The sequence below is a fragment of the Pygoscelis adeliae genome, unplaced genomic scaffold (assembly GCF_000699105.1).
Source record: "Pygoscelis adeliae isolate BGI_AS28 unplaced genomic scaffold, ASM69910v1 Scaffold45, whole genome shotgun sequence".
NCBI classification, from domain to species: domain Eukaryota; kingdom Metazoa; phylum Chordata; class Aves; order Sphenisciformes; family Spheniscidae; genus Pygoscelis; species Pygoscelis adeliae.
This window is the reverse complement of record NW_008825114.1, coordinates 6,994,239-7,013,401: the sequence shown is the minus strand read 5'-3', so window position 1 is coordinate 7,013,401 and position 19,163 is coordinate 6,994,239. Positions and strand designations below refer to the sequence as shown.

The 19,163-nt window shown below is 38.5% G+C and overlaps 1 protein-coding gene across 2 annotated transcripts in view; it reads left to right on the top strand.

Annotated features, from left to right (window-relative positions):
• The window catches only part of PIP5K1B (phosphatidylinositol-4-phosphate 5-kinase, type I, beta), an 84,031-nt gene that overhangs the window by 17,345 nt on the left and 47,523 nt on the right, over window positions 1–19,163 (top strand). For both annotated transcript variants that reach the window (XM_009328076.1, XM_009328077.1), the window contains exons 4-6: window positions 9,883–10,000; window positions 14,102–14,254; window positions 16,011–16,310. In XM_009328076.1, coding sequence (XP_009326351.1) covers window positions 9,883–10,000; window positions 14,102–14,254; window positions 16,011–16,310 — 571 coding nt within the window. The remainder of the gene's footprint in view (window positions 1–9,882; window positions 10,001–14,101; window positions 14,255–16,010; window positions 16,311–19,163) is intronic.

Sequence of the window (19,163 nt, the reverse complement as noted above, 5' to 3'; positions counted from 1 at the left end):
TCTTCATGTTGTCATTGAAAATGAAGGTAGGGAGAAAACTGGGAAGATCACACTTCAACTGAAGATTTGAGACTTGTCACTTCTAGAGAAGGAAAGTAATTGTGACACTTTCAGTGAAAGGAACTGTTAATTACAGTTGGAAGTGATTGGTGGATCTATATGCAATTATGTCCAACATTCACATTTGTTTAGTTTCAGTTTAGTTTCTAAAAACTGAGACTAATACTTGCCATTTTGTTGAGGTGGTATCAAAATTTATGAAAATTCAAGTCCTGCAGTGTTAAGAGTAATATAAGAATTTACACTACACTATAAAATTCTAGCCAGGACTTTAGCCTGTGGCAAGGCTCAGCTCTTACTAGGTGACTACAGCTTGTGCACCATTACTGCTTTGCATTTGGCCACTTCAGCTTGTATCGTTGCCAAGTTGATGGTATAGAATTTGTAATAATACAGTTATGCTGATGAGAGAAATCAAGGTCATATTCATTTTGGGGGTTCAGAAGCTGAAGTACAGTGCCATGTAACTTTTCCAAGTTACATATGCTAGGAATGGACAAAGAAGGTTTAGGAAAAATATATTTCAAAACCAGGATGACTTGCTCTGTTCAGTGCTGTCTGGGTTCTTAGAAGTGCTAAGTACCAGTAGTGCGCATCATTTCCGTAAGGACATGCTGTGTATGCAGTATTCCCTGAATTTGGGAATGCTTTCTATGAGTTTTTCAAAGTTTTGTTCATGTGCAGTTTGAATGCTACTTCTTAAACTGTTTCTAGTAATTTACAATCCTTAAAAACTACTGATGTCACTAAAATGAAGTTAAACTGAGAATGTATGAAATAATTGCAGGCACTTTGAAGTTTGTCTTTCCTCATGTAAATTTGCTTGATTCAACTCCTGTTTTCCTCTGAACTGAGATTTCCTTTAAGGAGAAGAAAATTTATTTCTTATGTGAAATGAAGCTTTTACATTACATTCTTTAGTTCCTAGTAATTGAGGGTATTGATATCCTTGTTCTGGTGTTGACTATAAGGTTTGTGCAGTTTTGTAGTCTTTCTCTTGTAGATTAAGTAAATACAGAGAAGTTAACTATGTGCATGTGTTTCCATACACTGTAATCACAAAATTTTGTTTAAAAAAATCTGAATTATAGCTGAGAAATTTGCATATCATGTAACAAAGATTTTATTCATCTGAAAAATGGAGTGAGAGGGAGTGAGCCATCGTATTTGTGAAATGTGTGACTGTGACAGCGATGCAGGATTCTGTAGTTTGTTTGGCTGTGATACTAGCTTTGTTGTTCATGGAAATTAAATGAAACATACATGCTAAAACTGTTTTATTACATAGCACAGTTTTGGAGTAAAATCTAATCTCTACCTTTTTTTAACATAGTTTTAAAGGAACAAGTAAAATAAAATGGTTTGTAGTCAATAGCATTGCATATGTCTTCTCTCCTGTGAAACTTACATGCATGTAGGCTCAGAAATGAGATTTCCCTGTTTCATTTTGGTTTTAAGGGAGAACTGGGAGAGATCCCTTCTGGCTTAAAAAGAAAACAAAGGCAGAAGGAATAGCTTGTTTGCACTAACATAAAATTTATTACAAAAGCTTTAGTGGCACCTGTCTGGACAGTTTCCTATAAATAAATAAATAAATCATATGAGGAAAATTACACAAATGAAAGTACTGGCCAGAGCAGCATAGCTTTTTTTTTTTTGCAGAGCTATCTAGTAAGCAGGAGTATACAAGTCAGTCATCTTGACTGTAACAAAGAGGCTCTCTATAAAGAGCATTTGCTGGTAACATTCTCTGTAAAACTAAAAATTGGCTATCCATAGCATTTTAAATGCTATGGATATATAGCATTTAAAAACCATGACACTTTATTTCTTATGCTAATGCACAGAAATGTCAAATTTCAAGTCCTTCCTATGTCTTAATGTAACATGCACATTCATTTATCTAAAATGGTTTCAATCCAAAGTGGTATTAGTTTGCATAAATTGTAATAATTCAGGATTGCACGTAATGTTATAGGCTTCTTTCTTGCTGGTTGAAGGTGTTGGGACGTTGAGTCTTTCATCATGGCATTACATGGATCGCTCCTCAGTCATATCTATAGGTAGCTTTGTTACTCTAGTCGGAGGTAAAAAGCTAAGGTTGTCTGTTCCTTCCAGATAGGGCTGCGCTTCCAAAGTGCACCTCAGGTGCCCTTCACTTTTTCTTAGGACGGTACCTGCATGTGAAGGCAGTATTGTTAAAAGTCATTACCTTAATGACTTCCCCTCCTCCCCCCCTTTGGATTGGTCTGGGTTGAAAGCAATTAGTTGAAATTAGTTACAACAAGCAGGTCCCATGGGCTGACTCTCTACCTGGAAGCACCCCAGGGCAAGCTGAGGTTAAGTAAGCTTTTTGCCAGATGTCGGCAGCTGGCGGAGAATCTGACAGTGCAGCAAGTGTGGTGCTGAAGGCAGGTGCTTAGCAAGCAAGGAGCAGCATTTTTCCACTTGCTTTGGGTACGCGTAATTCAGCTGCAACTCCAAGCAGGCTATTAGCTGAACTTCCCCTTCATTGTGGCCAATTCACAGCAACCTGCCTCTTCACAAGCTGTCCTGCTCCACCTTCCACCCATGGTTTCCCTGGGTCCACCTCGCTTCACCCAGGTCTGGCAGTGAGGTGAGACAACAGCTGTTTTAGAGAGTCACAGGCACACCCACTGCTTTGACAGCAACAGGAGCGCTATTATGGTGGCAGTGATAAAACAGACCTGAGTTAGTAGAAATGCAATGAAACAGCAGCCTGTGCGCCAGTGAGCAAAATAGTGTTATCTGTGCCCTTTTACTGTTAGGGGAAAATAGTCAACAGTTGTTTATAAATTTTATCAGCTGTAGAAGATAAATAGTCTCTGCGTATCTCTCAGCCCCTGAAGTAAACCTCAGCACCGCCTGTACCTCAGCTTCGGTAACCATAGCAAAACACTTCCAGCGGTGCTCAGGATTCATGAAGGAGGGAGAAAAATGGCAGGGAAAAAAAGTGGTCAGTTCAGACCTGAACATAACTGCCCTGCTTATTGTGGGAGCTACTGATGTAAATCAGGAAGAACTCCATGGATTGCAGGTTATGCCTAGTCCAGAGTTACTTTGTAACTGGGTTAATTAAAGTGGTCAGAGTTTAGCCCAGATTCATTTAGATGTTTATTTCAGGAAGTGACTTTGAGTGAAGTACAGGTATGGCTGTACAGTGGGTGGATTTGAATTGCAAAGGTGCTTGCTTTCATTTGTACATTGTAGTGGTGGAGGGGGTGGAAAAGTACCTTTGTCGCTTTCTGCTTCACATTGTGGCATTCCCTTTGTCCCTTTCTCTTCGGGCTGCCCAGGAGTTTGTAACATGTTTTTGGGAACTAAGTGAGGTATTCTTAAGGGCTGCTATAAAGGAGTTCATTGAGAACCATCATCCAAATTGAGTTTAAATGGCACTATGCAAATATGCTCCCTGGACTGAGAAACAAATGCAGTCTGCAGTGACCCAGTTGATGCTGCAGATAGTGTCTGAAGTCTCCGCCCAGCTCCCTGAATAAGGTGAAACCACAGAGGGAACTACTCCAAGTAACCTCTCTTCTGGCTTTTAAACACTGCTTTGGAAATCCAGCATTGGAGTTGCTTACCTTGTGCTGGTACTGCTGCAGCGGTGGCTGGAGGATTCAGTGGGAAGGTTGTGCATCCTGCCTGTGCTCTCTACACTCTGTCCTATGAGTCAGCTGCATGGGGCATATTCTTCCCTTCCTGCATTATGCCTTGTGCTCCTGACTTCCTTGGTTGGAAGCAGTTCGTTTCTTGGTGGCAGACTTTGTCTCCAAATCAGTCATTTGTACAATGTGGCTACAGCAATGTTCTGACAGCTGTTTGATTCAAGTGTGGAGCTGGCTCCAAGTAATGTGAGTAGAAGGGCTCATTGCTGAGCTAATAAGCCTAGCTGTGTCAGGCAGTGGTGGCTCAAGCTGGTTGCTGGGCCGTGGCGCCATGCAGCTGCCTATGAGTTGGCAATGTGGGCAGCTTGCTAAGCTCTTCCAGCACACACGTACTAAGTAGGCACATTTTCTACGGTGATGCTTGACAAGCCAAACAGAAGCTGCTCCATTCTGTCAGCTAACTTTGGCTAGTTAGTCATATGCAACTTCAGAAATGCAGAGCATTTGGAGCAAGGCAGTATGTTTCAAGCTCCATCTCTTTGTATTTCTTAGATGGAGGCTGCTGCTAAGCACAGCTGTGAGTTTGACCTTTTTGCAGCAAGCTGTTCATCAGTCTTGTGCGCTTCCCTTGCTAATACACTTTAATTCAGGGTCTAGACCCTGCATATTGAGAACGCTTGCTATGGTTTCTAATTTAACTAGTAAGTCTGTTAGATGCTGTTGACCTGAATGCACCCTGCAGCTAGTCATCTGTACAGCAAACTGGTTCAATTACAAATTGCTTTCTTGTGATGCTAATGAAAGATTATTCAGTGCTTTCTGCTATTTAATGTCAAAAGGTTAACATTGTATTATGATAGCATTTGGATGACAGCCCGAATAAGTAGTCAAAAGTGCTAAGAAAAGTAAAACCTTGGACATATTTTAACCAGTCTGGTTTTACCCTACACCTAAAACTGAAGCGTACTGTTTTCTGGTATGTTTTTGAGGAATGATTTAGAAAAATGAGGAAAACTGACACTTGCCCTTGGAAATATCTTTGTACCAAACCTATACCATAGGTTACCTGATGGGCTAAGTAGTGTCTTTTTAATTAAAGAAGTATAGAATGCTCTGCATGCTTGGTGTGAATAGTACTCAAATGTTCACAGTAATGCTTAGTTGTTGTGTTACTTATGCCACTGTATTTGTTTCCAGTTGGGCAGTTTCATAAGACAGATCAGGAAGTGGTCTGAAGGCTTTGATAAAGCGCTGCTGCTGTTCTTTGGTGCTTTGGTTGCAGAGATGCACAGGATGACCCAAGTTCTGACACACTTTTTATGGTTTGTGAATAGAATGATAGCACAGATAGGAGGAAGTCGTTTCTGTTTGCAAAACAAATAGTATTCAAAATGGGGATACTGTGGCAAGAAAGCAAAAACATGTTCATTATGAATTACTGCTCTGAGCTACTTCTGTTAGTGTCAAATTCTTGTTAAACCTGTGATAACCTGGATACTTGTGTGGTTATGTAGACATACTTAAACTGTTTTTAAAGTACTCTGAGATCCCTGGCTTTAACGGCATCTCCAGTTGGTTGTGAAATAGTCATATCATCATCATCATAAGATGTCTATGTATTCAGCTGTTACATAAATACGATTGGCTTGACTTGTTTTGAAGATATTTACTGTTCACAGTTGTATTTTAAAGCTGCCTTGGAGGGGACTGCTTAGGATAGTGTATAGTAACTGAAAGTATAGGAGAACATACAGTGAGAAACAAGGATATTACCACTGGACTTTGTCCCACAATATGAAAAAACCAAACACACACCTATTTGTACAGGTAGCCATAATACCTACTTCCATCATGTGGGAAACAATTGCTTTCCTGAAATGATGTATAGGAAATGAATACTCCAAAGCACTACCTGATCTGTCAGTATGTACTTACTGGATACAGTTTGTAGAGTTTGAACAAATTTTGATGTATTGTAAAAGAGCAGCTTTATCCACAAATAGTGAAACTGAGATTGGATAGTCTTAGTTTTTAGTATTGGGAGCATTTAATTTTAGATGTTTTACTTTGATTTTAAGATTGAAAAAAGGGTTGCGTTCACATGAGAGAACTGAGGTGTTCCTCCTCTTTAGTCTTTTTACATTACATACAAGAAGGGTATACATGGGCCTATGAGTACCGTGTGACTATTTCTTTTGTTAACAGCTACATCAGAGCCTATTGACATTGTTCTACGGTGAAGGCTTGCTACCAAGAGATGCAGCTAGCCTTCTCTGGCCCTTCAGATAGGCATACTATCTCCTGAGTACGTCCTACCAGGGTGAGGCCATAGTAAAGAAAAGCTGCCAAGAAACATATCTGGGTGTCTTGTTTAGCAAAATTTTTGCAAGCCACAGAGTTAACCATTAAAAATATAATTAGTTCATTTTTAGTTTGATAGTGCACCATCTACACTTTAAATCAACCCTCAGCATTTACTAAGAGACAAGTTAAGATGCACATACTGTCATTTCTAGGTGTGCTTGATCTAAAAAAAAATCTAAAATTTAAGTATTAAAGCAAACTCGCATAGTAAGCTTAAAGTCTCTCTTTTTATTCTCCGTACCAATCTTTTGCTTTTGTGTGGTCTTACAGCTAAGGTTATTAAAATACCTCATAAGTTACAATTGCTTCCTAATCTTTCCAAAGCCTATATTGTTTGTCATAAGCTCGTATACAGAGACTTGAATTCCTCAAGATTGCCAGAATCAAAGCTGGTATTAAAAGCCTTTATTTCTCCTTTTCTTTTTTTTCTGATAGACCTGTGCCCTAAACTATTTGAGAGGAAAATTATACGATTACCTCCTTTTTTTTATAGAGTACATTTCTATTATGTCCAAAGCTTCATTTTGCAGGTTAAGTTTTTTGTCAACAGATCACGCGTATTTTTCTTGTTCAACTTCAAAGACATAATCATCCCCGTAAAACTCCCTAGCCTGATTAAAAGTTGTTATATGTACTGCTTTGTGCATATACATTAATCCAGCCAGAGTGAAACGCACTTGTAAAATGTGCTAAGAAAATGTGGGGAGAAACCACAAAATACATTCATTCTCTCAAGAGCTAATAGAGGGGAAGGTGAATAATTTCATGTCTAAACAAGGTAGAGATGTATTTACATCAAGCGTTCTGTACAGTGGAAACTGTCCTTTTCAGGTAAAAGCAAGGACATACTCAGCCACAAGGAATTTGAAGGTTTTCCATTACTGTAGGAAATTACTGGAAGTGAGGGTGCTTTTTGTATTAAAAGTAGCAACAAGAAAACCTTACAAATCTTCTTCCAGAGGGGTAACCAAGAAATCTTAAATTTGTGTCAAGGTTGCTTCTTGCATCACGGAAGAGCTTACTGTTGGGATCCTGTAAACTATTCTATTAGGCAATGAAGCTGAAACTAATTAACATGTTTAACAGAAATGGTTGGGAATGATAAAAAGCTATGCAGGCCTTTATAAAAAGGGTTTTTTAAAGATGATTTTACAAGGAATAAGGAAACTTTTCTGCATAGTGAAATTGACTATCATATCTGTAATAAAGTAAGCTGATGTGCTCTAAATACATGGAACTGCCCTCTGTGTAGATGCTGTTCCAAAATAATTGCTCTGTTTTGCAATTATTCTGGAATAAATCTCCGCTTACTGTGTATTACTCTCCACCTGCAGAGCCAGTATTGGTCATTTTACTTCATATGCACTTATGAAATGGCTTTGACCCATGGTATTATCACAGCAAACCTCCTATCTTCATTTCAGCCTGGTGAAGTTCCAACAACAGTACATGTTCTGGTGTAGTAAGGACATGTAATCTATTTATTGCCACACTTTCACAAAAGACGCTTTTGAGCTACGGCTGCAGGAGGCAGATTAATAAAGGTATTTATGTACTGAAAGGTAGGGCTTTTTTATGAAGTTTAGGTGATTAATCTTCCCTGACAATGATGTGATGTTTCAGCAGAGAACACACTGTTTTGTTCTTGTCTGCATCTTACAACAATTAACTACATTTACAAATATGCCCCCAGGTTCCTAGTGTAGCTGCATGTTACCCTGTGGCATCCTCATATTGCACAAAAATGCAATGAGACTCATCCAGCTATATAAACTTAATGTCGGACAACACTGGCAGTGTTCTGAGCAACTGAAGTACCTTATAAGAAAAAGCATTAGCCAATCTTAACTGTAAAGAAAAACTACCATCTTCAGCCTAGTAACCTATTGATTTCCATTTTTTACTATATAATGGAACAATAAAATACATGTGGATTTGATTTTAATACCCTGGAGTTGTGACACAGTAGACTATAAAGTGATCAGACGAGTTCATTAGGACTAGGCAGCCTTCACTAGCTGTTAACGGTATGGTTTAGCAGTCCAAGAAGCAGCAGTATTCTCATGTCTGTATATGTATCCTTGGTCATCCACAACCATCTTTTTATTTGTGATTTCCAGACAGAAATCAGGTTGTTTTTTCCCCTCCTTTCATCTCCTATTCAAGAGTCTAAAGTGTATGCATTTTTGGAGCCTGAGAAAGCTTGTTCTACAGCACACACAGTTGAATTAGCAGCAGTTCAGTTCTGTTGGGTTTTGGCGGTATTGCATGCAGGGGCAGCTATGTGGATTGGGTAGACTTCTGTCATTGAGTTGTTATTAATGGAAGGTGACAAGTTCATATGACAAGCATTAATTGTACAGGATCAAAGCTCTTAAATATTTTCATGATATTTAATTTAGCCTTTGCAGAAATGTTGCTTAGAGTCTATTCCTTTTCATATCTGTGTGAATTCCTAGCTTTTTTCCTTTTTTTTTTTCTTTTTTGTATACTTTGGATATTCTTATTGCCAAGCATAGAGGTACATGCTGCATTTCTGAATAATTTTGTTAGGGTAAACAAGTAAAGTGCTGGAAGAGCTGATTTCGGCCACTGTGTCAAGTCTTGGATTTTGTACTCATCTATATCAAACCATCTGGAGACTGACCAAACTTTGTCTTAAAGCTGTTTTTGTTTGTGTTGAAATCATAGTGTAGAACTTTACTCTTCTGCTTAAAAGCCTTCTTTTAGTTTTCATCATTAATGAATCCACAGGCAGTTTTTATATATTTTTTATATATTTTTTAAGCAAGCTTAAAAGTATCAGACTGTTAGCATTAAGAGACCTAATGGGTAATGAAAGCTTTAATATCAGTACTTTCTTCTCTTCCAAAAAAGACCCAAAACCTGAATGTGTCCATGCACTTAATTGCTTACCTGCATATGTAGTATGGATTTGGGGCAGCTCTGGAAAAGGTATGGTTCGTGCAAGATAATCTAGAGGGAAAATAGAATAAACAGTACAGTAAGGCAGAGTAACAATGCCTGTCATGCAGTTCCTGGAGGGTGTGGTGGTATCTGCATAGGGAAGAACTAGAATGGAATTCTAGCTTTGATTTAAATGTCTGAACAAAACTGTGAAATACCATTGTAGTCAGTGCTGTCTTTAACCGTTGCAGCCATGAGCCATTTAAATGGTCAGAAGCTTCACGGGAAGCCAATCCGTATAACATTGTCCAAGCATCAGACAGTACAACTTCCTCGTGAGGGACAGGAAGACCAAGGTCTGACTAAGGACTATGGAAATGTTTGGTCGTGCCAAAAAACCTGTGTAGTCCTGCTTCCTTCCCGCTGCTCTGGCCACATGGTTCTGCCCTCTGTGTTGTGCTGTCCTTAGTATCCGTCTGACTCCCCTGCAAACCCATGCAGGTCACCAAGCTAGTGTGAAGTTGTTTTGCTGCATTGGCTTCCAAACTTTTTGCAAGAGCTTACATGAGGTGGGGTGACCCTTCCTGCACCAGTAAGCTATTAGACTGGCTTACCTTGGAGGGGTATGAGGAGTTACAGCATTAGTTTAACCCGTTCTTTATGCAAATGGATATGGGTGGTGAAAATAGTCATTTCCTTTAAGGCGGCAGAGAGGAATTTGCTGGCAGTAGTCTATCTCTCACAGACATTTCTGTTACACTGATTAATGGTGGTAGGGAGGTTTATCTGCATTTATGACTCTTGTCTCAGGCGGCCAGTGGTTGAGTTAGGCAGCTTTACAGTAAAACTAGCTGCAAGAAGGAAGTTGCTAAAAATTGCTCAGTAATAACTGGATTTGGTTTATTTTTGTTCTTGTTTTCAGTGAAGGGAGCAATCTCACCCCTGCTCATCATTACCCTGACTTCAGATTTAAGACATATGCACCTCTTGCCTTCCGCTATTTCAGAGAACTTTTTGGTATCAAGCCTGATGATTACTTGGTAAGAGCTTGCAGTTTTCCTTTGAGTTACAAATTATTATAATGTATACTAGTTTCATAGTGACAGAAGAGGATGCTTTAATGGTGCCCAGATGGGTAGTAAATTTTGTATGTGGAGTGGTTTATAACTAGTGAATATTTTTAGTGTTTTATGAAAATTTTAATTCTTCATCTTTGAAGACAATTCCTATAAAAACCTGCCTTGTTAATTGGCTAGAGTAACTTGATTATTACTGCTCATTCAGGTCATTATTTCTAGAGAAGTTATAATCAGTATTTGTGTGACTTCTACCAATGCAGTTCCAATAAAGTGCTCTTGTGTTATTTGTGTTATTTATTCACTTCATTAAAGAAGTGTTTGTCTGCAAATGTTCCCATCTAGCCTTGAGAAAAGTGGGTGGCGGGCTAAAAAAGAAGCATTTTAGAGTATCTCCTTTGTTCTCTGTATTTTGTAGTTTGAAGACTTACTCCTTCTCAGTATTCAACTGTTCATGTGAGAAAAAAATGATGCATTTGTTGCTGTCGTAAAAGCAGGCTTTACTTGGTAGAACCACTTTGTGCACTGCCAGGGACGAGGATCTACTATTTTACTTCTCCTGTAGTTCTGCTTTTGGAAGGGTAGTGTGAAAGCAAAGAGCTAGATTGTTTTCTAGATATTTGCCTCATGTCCATGTTCCATGCCGGTCCATGCAACAAATCAGACTCCCAGTACAAATTAGCAATTTTGTACATGGGAGTTTTATTTTTAACTTATTTTGAATGAGTTTTTAGATCTTTTTGTTCCATTATTGGTAACTGTTTCTTTAAAACCAAAAGAATTTGACAGAGCTTGAATGAATAAAAAAGAAAATTTGTTAAATGGTGCTGAAACATTACTTAATATATTACTTCACTGACTTCTGTAGTGTTCAAGTGTGTTATAAGCGTTTTTTTCCTTCTTGGACGATGAGCCTAAAAGCAAAACTTACCTGGTTTTGCTTTTATTTAGGTTGAATGCAGGTGTCTGATTTTAATTCTTTAGTACTGTGTATGGATTTTATATTGCCAGCCCTCATGACAATAGTTATATATAAAACCAGATCATTCCTTTGAATTATAGATGTTAGTAGCAGGGAAGTGCAGTTGGGTTGGAGTCTATAAAGGTGTCATTTTGTAATGTGTTATTTATCTATGTCCTTCTATGGACCTGGCAAAAGACGAAGTATTCAGGCTGTGTCGCCAGCTGCTAAAAAGGCCGTACTTCCTAGAGTAACCTGCAATATTCCACCTAAGGAAGCATTTGCAGTAGCATAAATCAAAGATTATAGAAAGGCTGCTTGCTGTTGATAAGAGATTTGTGACACTCAGCTTAACTACAAAATGACTAATCCCTGAGGTAAATTCCCAGTAAAGGCAACTTGTTGCAGATTCTTTTTCCTCTTGGCACAGCAAAAGACACTAGTGATACGTTTCCAAGGAAAAGGGGCAACTAGAAAAGCTAGTTTCAATATTAAGTGCACCTTCTTTTCTTGAAAAGGCAAAAGCAGATTTCCTTCAACAAACAGGTATTTTTGTGAAATACAGTTGGAATTTCAGTGTGTGTTGTTGTAACTGATGCATGCCTCTGTTAGGGTTATACTTGCCCTGCAAGCATGTTAGAATCCATTTCTGTGGTTTCTGATTCTAAATGGGTATCACATTGTAATCAGAGCGAGTTGTAGTCCCTTGTGATCCAGAGGCAGATGTGATCAGAGGGGTATTATGATCATAAAACAATACTATTCTTAGTTTGGGACCCTTTTCCCAATTGGTTATGACTAAAACATCTGGTTAAGAGTTTGCTCCGAATAGCATGTGTCAGGGTTCTGGCTGAACAGTCCCTCTTGCTTCTATGAAATCTGGATCTGTCATGTAGTGACCGTAATTCCAATTCAGTGTCTAAAACACTTTACTATAACAATATGCCAACTAATTGTCCAACTGTGTCTGAAGGGGAAGGGAAGTAAAGTAAAAAGAGGAGAAATTACAGCAGGCGTATGTGAGCTTACACTGTTCATTTGCAATGACAAAGCCCAAAGATTTACAGTTTCACCTTTCCCAAGGAGGTTGAGTGGTAATGCACTGTAGGAGTCAGACTGGGTAATGAGGCTAAATACATTTGAACAGCTGGTAGAATTAAATTCTCACTGGAAACCTCATGGAGTACTGGCATTTTGCAGGGAAACTTCTTGATCATAAAGTACTTAATTGTCAGGGGCTTGGGGATTTTCTTACTTTCCAGTTTTGATTTGGCTTTCATAAGTGTCCAGTCAAAATTAGCTGGGCTCTTTGTATAGCAGCACTTGGTGGTTAGACTTTTATTTTACAGGAATGAACTCAACTGTAAAATGACCAACACACAGTGTAGGTTAATAACTTGTGCTTATGCTATACTGTTTTATTGAGCTTTAATGTTTAGGATAATTGGTTTCACATGCTTACAATAATGACAGTTACTCATGAAGCTTTATATATTTTGGCAAGAAACGCAGAGGTTGCAATACAACTGCTGATTTGCTCTGAAGGTCTGTAGTGTTACAGACCAGTATTGTTGTTCTATCTATAGACAGTTGCAACTATAGGATTAATAAGAAAGGTCTCTCGTATTAATTGGAACTAAGTGAACTGGAGAAGCAGGGAGAGAAACAGGAAACATTTTTATAGCATGCAAAAGTCTCTTAAAAATTGCAAGCATGGGAAGACCCTCAGCTGGAGCCAGTATAAGAAAATGCATTAAGGCAGTGATTTGAGTCCATAGGAAGCATGCTTCTTTAGTTCAAGTGCTCACAAAAGAACATATTTATTAGATTTTCTTGTATCACTTTTCTTTGTTATCACCACCTGCTGAAAGCAATGGCAAGACTCCAGTTGAATTTAATGAAAGCTGTTTTCAACAAACAAAACTGTTTTTTCTTGTGGAATTGCTCAACTTGTCTCAGGCAATGACCCAATAAACCAGATATTTGTTACTGAAACAGTTATTTCTTTTGTTCTGAGAAGACCAGAAGACATACTGCACTGCTAAGAATAATTCCCTGGTGCTTATACTACTCAGAATTCATGTCCTGTGTAATTTTGTTTCTTTCAAAGGCTGAAGCCTTAAAATATTGGACTGTACAGTAAATCTCCAAGAGTGTAAAATTGATGATATATAACAAAGGAAGGGAGTGTGTGAATGAAAGTTTAATCATATTATATTTTAAACAAGCTCTCGAGTTTAATTTAAACAGATTTTTCCATGTTTTTGAGCTTAATGTCTCCTCTCCATTTAGTTTGAATAAGCATGAAGTATGAATTAATGGAGATTTAATAAATGTACATTAGCCTGTGTGTGAGATCTGGTTCTACGACTAAGGAATACTCCTTGGTGTCTTTTTCCTCCTTAATGTGATCGTAATTATTACTCTCTCCCTGTGGAAGAGAGAGGCTTTCTAAGCATCCAAAATAATGGTCCTCCAAAACCCAATTTTTCCTACTTACTGGTATTTAGTTTTTCTGTTTCAGGCAGTTTTCAATCAGAAAACTATATTAGCAGCTATACCGAGATTATTATTCTAATGGTTTCAATCCCAATTTCACAGAAGAGGACTTGCCTATTTGTCTATAGTGAGAAGCCTCTACTGCCAGTATGTTTGTCTAACATCTTCCTGTACCTGTTTCATAAACGTCTGTGAAAAGTGAACAGTTGCAGTGAAAATGTCATCTTAAGGCTTCTGACTCAGGAATTTGCAACGCTGACAGTGTGGGGATGGACTCTCTCCACCTCAACCACTTGCTTCACTCCAGGGAAAGTTCAGCGGGTGCAGTGGGACGTGAAGAGGGACTGTACGCTCAGCTGCCAACTGCTCTTTCATGGTTGTGCAGCATGTCCTGGGCAGAGTGGAGTGTAACAACTGCCCTGCCAAATCTCAGCCAAATTGCTGTGACCCAGCTTGCTGTACAGCAGTGGAGTTGCTGCAGTTGAAGCACAAAGAATAAGCTCCATGATTCTCCTGTGCCTCTTTGAACATGCAGTTCTTTGTATTAAACTTGTGTTTGAGTAACGCATACGTTGGCAGTGAAAAACAATTTTTGTCTCTTCCAGTACTCAATCTGCAGTGAGCCTTTAATTGAATTGTCCAACCCAGGTGCCAGTGGGTCCCTATTTTTTGTAACTAGTGATGACGAGTTCATCATCAAAACAGTTCAACATAAAGAGGCTGAGTTTCTTCAGAAGCTCTTGCCTGGTTATTATATGGTAAGTAACTGAAGACTGTATTTTACCTATATTTTTCCTGTTTCATGTCACTCTTCTGAAGATTCAGTTTCATTTGTTGTCTTTTAATCTTTCATTGGCTTTTCCGTATTTTTCATAATATTGTTGACATTTTTTACCTGTCTTTCAACTTTGTACCCCACACACCCATCAGAAAGAATAGATATAAATCAAGAATATACTTAAGATAATAATTGCTGTTCTTTCAGCATTCAAGGTGAAGCTGAATGTCATCTTCTGATTTGATACCAAAGTTTGCTTCTAATAAGCTAGTAACAAAAAAAGGTTTCTAAATTTCTAATTCAACTTTTTTTCTCCATTTTGTGTTTGTCTACCCTCTGCTTTGCACTCAGAGTGGACAAATAAACTAGACTGGTCAGTTTCACTTTTGTTTCTGGACTACTTCTAATTTCCATTCCTCATGTATTAAAACGATGCAAAAAATATTTTTATCCATATAATTTGTTCAAATTTTAATTTTTAAATGGAGCTTTTAGAGGGCTAATGCTAAGTCGATGGCATTGGTTTATGTGTGTCAGTCATCAGAAAGGGAAACCATTGATCCAAAGTAAGTAGAACTTGATTCTCCTTTTTTTTTTAATAAACAAACGACACTCATACCTATGAACAGAGATCTTCTGGGTGGTATGCAGGACTTCAGAGTATTAGACCTGTGACTGACTTTCTTTTCTTTCTTTGCTTTCTTAAGTAAACACTTGAAAAGTTACCCTTTCACTTGTACTAAAAATGAGGAATATTGTCATTATTACACTAAAATAACATGGATTCACTGTTTGTTTAAAAAAAATTATGCACTGACAGCATCAAAAAGAGCAATGGTAGCAGGTACTTTTTTTGCTGTTGTTTCTAATCATGATAATCAGCTCAGCATAAGTTTGAGTTATTACAAGTAAATATAAGGCCACTCTGCTTTGTTTCTGGGAACTTCATTCTCACTGCTACCATATGCGAGAGTTTTCAAAGTAAAACTTTAATCACTGTGATTATTTACTATGAAAGTACTTTCTTCCCATGGTTGTATGTTGTGACTTAGTAATCATGTAAGACTTGAAGTAATTTTTCCCCTTCTTGCTTTTTCATGCCAAAAACTGACAGTAGTTGTATTAAGAAGGAGGATTTTCGCTCTCACCTCTCTTATCCTCTCCTGGTTAACTTTTTGCCTGTTGTGGAATTTGGATTATTTCACACTTTTCTCTTCTGGTGATCAGTCGTGGTTCTGTTATGACCTCACACTCCTGTACAGATAACTTGGTCATTTGGCACTAACCCTCAATGTGAAAAGCTTCATGGAGACAGGGGTTCTGTTTTTCAGAATCCAAATCAAGGTAATGAGAACTACATTTGACCCAAACTCCTTCCAGCAGGTGGAATGCAAAGGTTGTTCAGGTCAGAATAAATAAATTAAATCTTCGGGATGCTTTTGGGTTTGGCCTAGTCTGCTCTTTCATGGGATGTGAGAAAGAGAAACCTGGCATAAATGCAGTTACTGCTCTGCTCTTGGCCTGTGGAAGTTCCTGGCAAAAAGGCAGCGTTTATGCTAGCTTTCTGAAATACAGACCCACGAAGAAAATCAACTGGTCAAAGAAACTGTACTGAATAACAAAACACGCGCAGTTTTCTTCATGTTTGTTAATGTCCTTCGGTATTTAAAAACACTTTCTTAAGCATGTAAGTTTATTGAAAATAGACATATTTAACAATATCTCTTTTGTTTTAGAATCTGAACCAGAATCCAAGGACTCTTCTACCCAAATTTTATGGGCTGTACTGCGTTCAGTCAGGAGGCATTAATATTAGAATTGTTGTAATGAACAATGTTTTGCCACGAGCCTTGAAAATGCATTTCACATATGACTTGAAAGGCTCCACATACAAACGGAGAGCATCAAGAAAAGAGAGGGAGAAGTCCAACCCTACATTCAAAGACTTGGATTTCTTGCAAGACATGCATGAAGGGTTGTATTTTGACTCTGAAACACATAGCGCACTAATGAAAACACTACAGCGGGATTGTCGAGTGAGTAAAAATTATTGACTCTTTAAACTTCTGTGTTCACATCTGTTCTAGATTTACCTCAGCAGAATAGAAAGCAGGACGTTGCTCTAGGTATTGTTTAACCTCCATTCCTTTTCCATGCAATTTAATTAGGAAAAACTATGGATGTCAAACCACTGATGAAGCCTGTATTTTAGTTAAGCTGTTGGGATCTGAGATCATAGAATCATAGAATGGAATATGCTGAGTTGGAAGGGATCCATGAGAGTCATTGAATCCAACTCCTGACTCCACACAGGGCAATCTAAAAGTTAAACCATGTATCTAAGAGTGTTGTCCAAATGCTTCTTGAACACCAACAGGCTTGGGGCCATGACCACTTCCCTGGGGAACTTGGTCCAGTGCTTGACCACCCTCTCACTGAAGAACTTTTTCCTAATATCCAATCTGAACTTCCTCGATGCAGCTTTAAGCTATTCCCTCACATCTTATCACCAGGCACCAGAGATCAGCACAACTCTTTCTGCCGCCCTCATGAGGAAGTTGTAGACAGCAATGAGGTCACCCCTCAGCCTCCTCTTCTCTAAGCTGAACAAACTTAATATCCTCATCTGCTCCTCACAAGTCATGCCCTCTAGTCCTTTCACCATCTTTGTTGCCCTCCTTTGGACACATTCTAATATTTTTATGTCCTTCTTATATTGTGGAGCCCAAAACTGCACACAGTGCTTGAGGTGAGGCCGTACCAATGCTGACTATAGTGGGACAGTCACTTCTTTCAACCAGTTGGCTATACTGTGCTTAATGCACCCCAGGAGGGCACATTGCTGACTCATTGAGCTCACCGTCCAGCACAACCCCCAGATCCCTTTCTGCAGGGCTGTCCCCCTGTTTTTCTGTATATTCAGGATTACACTGATCCATCTGTGTAATCTGTGAAATTAATCTGTGAAATACAGATTAATACAGGAAAGTAGTCCAGTAGAGGTTTTTTTTTATTCTTGTTCTTGCTTTCTATTAATTTGGAGATTTTAATTATTTTTTTCTGAGGCACAGTAAATAGCCCTGTTGTACCATTGTTACATATGACAAACTGTATGTAGAGCTGCAAACTCAGTACTGCTTCGGTAAGTCTGCCTCTTTATAAGTTAACAAGAGCTAGGAAACTGAATGGGGGAGGCGTGTCTAGCAGCAGCAGTCTTATTTCTGGAGCAAAGTAATTTGTTCCTCAGCTGAAAGGTAGTGCTTAATGTCCACATAACATTTTCAAGGTCGGAGAAGGATATCTGCCATTGTCTTTTGAGAGGACCTTGGTGAATGGAATTAGTACCTCTTGTGGATAGGGTAAATTGCTGTAAAATGGAATTTTTAATGTAGCAAAGGTAAGAAAATATAAAGTAGGAAAAAGGGAAGTTATCCAGGTCTCTCAGAGTTTTGCAAGATTCACAGGGGCTGTGGGAAGAAAAGATTGGCTTTAAGGGGAATCCTAAGAGTTTTGTAATAAAACAGCAGAATGGATAGACTGAACTCATCACATAGAAGAGCATCTGGAACATCAGAGTTTGTTGTTCGCTGCCACCTGTGGTGCAAGATGGAAAGCGTTGTTTTTGCACATGAATAGTACTTTTTGTTTACTTATCACAGAAGTCTGCAATGCCTTGTGCTTGGTTTGTAAAGCTGGGTGACCTAATGTTCAGCTGCATATTCAGTGTGAGACATTTATCTAACACCACACATTGTTCTTTCTGTAGCCTCTTGCAGTGAGCGTTTCCTGAGCTCCTGCCATGTGTGATAACGCAGAATGCATCAGTATGTCACATCTGGGGATCTGGATGCCCTTTTGTGCATCCCCCCACTTGTCGAAGGTTACTTACCCAGTCAAAGCCTGCGGGGATCTATTGTATAGAAAATAATAAACAGAATCTAAAAGAGGGAACTGGACTGAAAAGTAAACACAAGAATCAGTCATTTAACTGTTACATACGAAGGGGACTCTTACTGATTCTTTGATAGTACAGGTAAATTCTTGCTACGTGTTAGTTGAGTGCTGAAATAAACATCAGCTTTTTCACTGTGTAATCTTAGATTAACAACTCTAAAGTTAGTCTGGAGTTCTTAAAGGCCCAGATAAATCTTAATGTTAATAAAAGAAAAGAAGAAAATTATCTTTAAATAATCAGTGTGTATACATAAATACAAATATATACACTATAGTATAGTGTGTGTCTGTGTATATACATACACACTGAATGTTACATGTATATAAAAAAAATCAGACTGGCATTTTTTTTCTGTTCAAATAAGTCTTACTCTCTGTTGTAAAACAAAGGGAGCAGACACTGTTTTCTTTCACATAGCTGAATTTGCTCAACAAATGAGGTTGGATCTGACTACCTGCCTTGTACTGCTGCCTTTAGAAAGAACAGAAATACTCCACCCATTTCAGGAAGAGGACATCAGTTTTGCCACTGCTTTTTTCTGCCCATATGGTATTTGGATGGCTGCGTAGCATGAGTGATAACTGATCTAGATTTTTAGGGCTTGAAAACTTATCATTTCTTTTTCTTTTACTCCAAAGTGAGAAAGTTAGTGTAGGCACTGGAATTAAAAATTCATTAAAGAAAGAAAATTTTTGATCTTGCCAATATTTCAGGGCTAAGAAATTATCTTCTGTGTTGCTTAAATTTGGATTATATTTTCATTGTTCATATTTGCAATCAGAATCAGTAAGCAAATTTTTTCTTCCTGCTTCTTTAATATTAACATCCTTGGCTGGTAGCCTCACTCTTCCTTAAGCCCCGTCATTAAGTGCAGGGGCCTGGCAGAACTTGCTGGTGACGATAAAGGTGGCGGGGGGGACCTGCTGTGATCTGT